General features: G+C 43.4%; 1 protein-coding gene across 1 annotated transcript in view; it reads left to right on the top strand.

Moving 5' to 3' along the window:
- Epcam (epithelial cell adhesion molecule) overlaps positions 1-1,161 on the top strand; it is a 14,119-nt gene extending 12,958 nt beyond the window's left edge. Inside the window, exon 9 of the mRNA XM_004627683.2 lies at positions 624-1,161. Within this exon, the coding sequence (XP_004627740.1) occupies positions 624-665 (42 nt within the window). The 3' untranslated portion in view covers positions 666-1,161. The remainder of the gene's footprint in view (positions 1-623) is intronic.
- Positions 1,162-1,167: the final 6 nt, after the last annotated feature.

Genomic DNA, 1,167 nt, shown 5'->3' on the forward strand with positions numbered 1-1,167 from the left:
CTTCCCATTCCACTGGCTTATCTGATACGATGGCCACAGCATTAGGGGACTGACTCCCCCTGAACAGTGGTGTGACAGACCCCATCTCATCAGGCCAAGTGCTGATGTGCTGTCAAGAGTTGAGGCAGTGTAGCTCTGGCTTTGACCACTTATTAGCTAGATAAGCAATACAGTTCTTGAAACCTCTTTCCACATCTGCAAAATGAAGATAATAGTTCAGGCCTGTGGTAGGGCGTGAACAAAGTGGCTTGTGTCCAGCGTAGGTCCAGTGCTCACTCTGACAAGGCTTTTAATTCTGACCGTCAGTTTCCTCACCAATAAAATGCAAGATTGATAACTGAATTTGTGCTTGCTGGCTGTAAGGAAGCGCGAGCGTGTAGCGTAAGTCCCTTCCTGCAGCGCCAGCGCACTGCTGCCCTCCGCGAGCCCTTTGGCTTCCGATTGTGGCTTGGATCATACACTCAGGACGTGTTTCCTTGTAACACAACTTTCTGTCTATTTAAATGTTTTATAAAATGTGAAAAAGACTCCTCTTGCTTCTGCTTTAGTTTTTTTAACTAACAGAATGAGCAGAAGATTGAAAAATTATTTAAAAATTTCTTCTCTGTTCCCCTTTGTTGCAGATAAAGGAGATGGGTGAGATCCACAGAGAGCTCAATGCATAACTTCTGTAACTTGAAGATTTACCACAAGAAGGGAAATTAGCAAAAGGATTACAAATGCGTGAACATAGGACAAAATGATGTCTGAGTATTGCTGTGTTGTTAGTTAACATTGTATATTTGTTTTGTTTTTTTTGCGGAACTGGGGATTGAACTCAGGCCCTTGCACTTGCCAGGCAAGCGCTTATTCAACTGAGCTATCTCCACGGCCCCAACATCGTACATTTATAATAGAGAAACTTGTACTGAAAAGATAAGCAGCTTGAAATTAGCACTAGCAACCCTAGAGTCTGAGCATTCGTGTCCCAGGTATGCAGATCTAATGTTAAAGCCCAGGACGTGGACTGCGTAGTTGAAATACGTGGAATGTACGAGAGTGCTTTCAGCGTGCTTCTGCAATAGAGTCTGACCCATCACTGTCCTGCCTGTGGTTGAAAGCTGCCTTTCGGGTTACTTTGAGTCTTGTATTGTACATACGAACTTTTTTATGTAGGATGAAATAAAA

This window comes from Octodon degus, unplaced genomic scaffold (assembly GCF_000260255.1).
Source record: "Octodon degus isolate 3935 unplaced genomic scaffold, OctDeg1.0 scaffold00020, whole genome shotgun sequence".
Lineage (NCBI taxonomy): Eukaryota > Metazoa > Chordata > Mammalia > Rodentia > Octodontidae > Octodon > Octodon degus.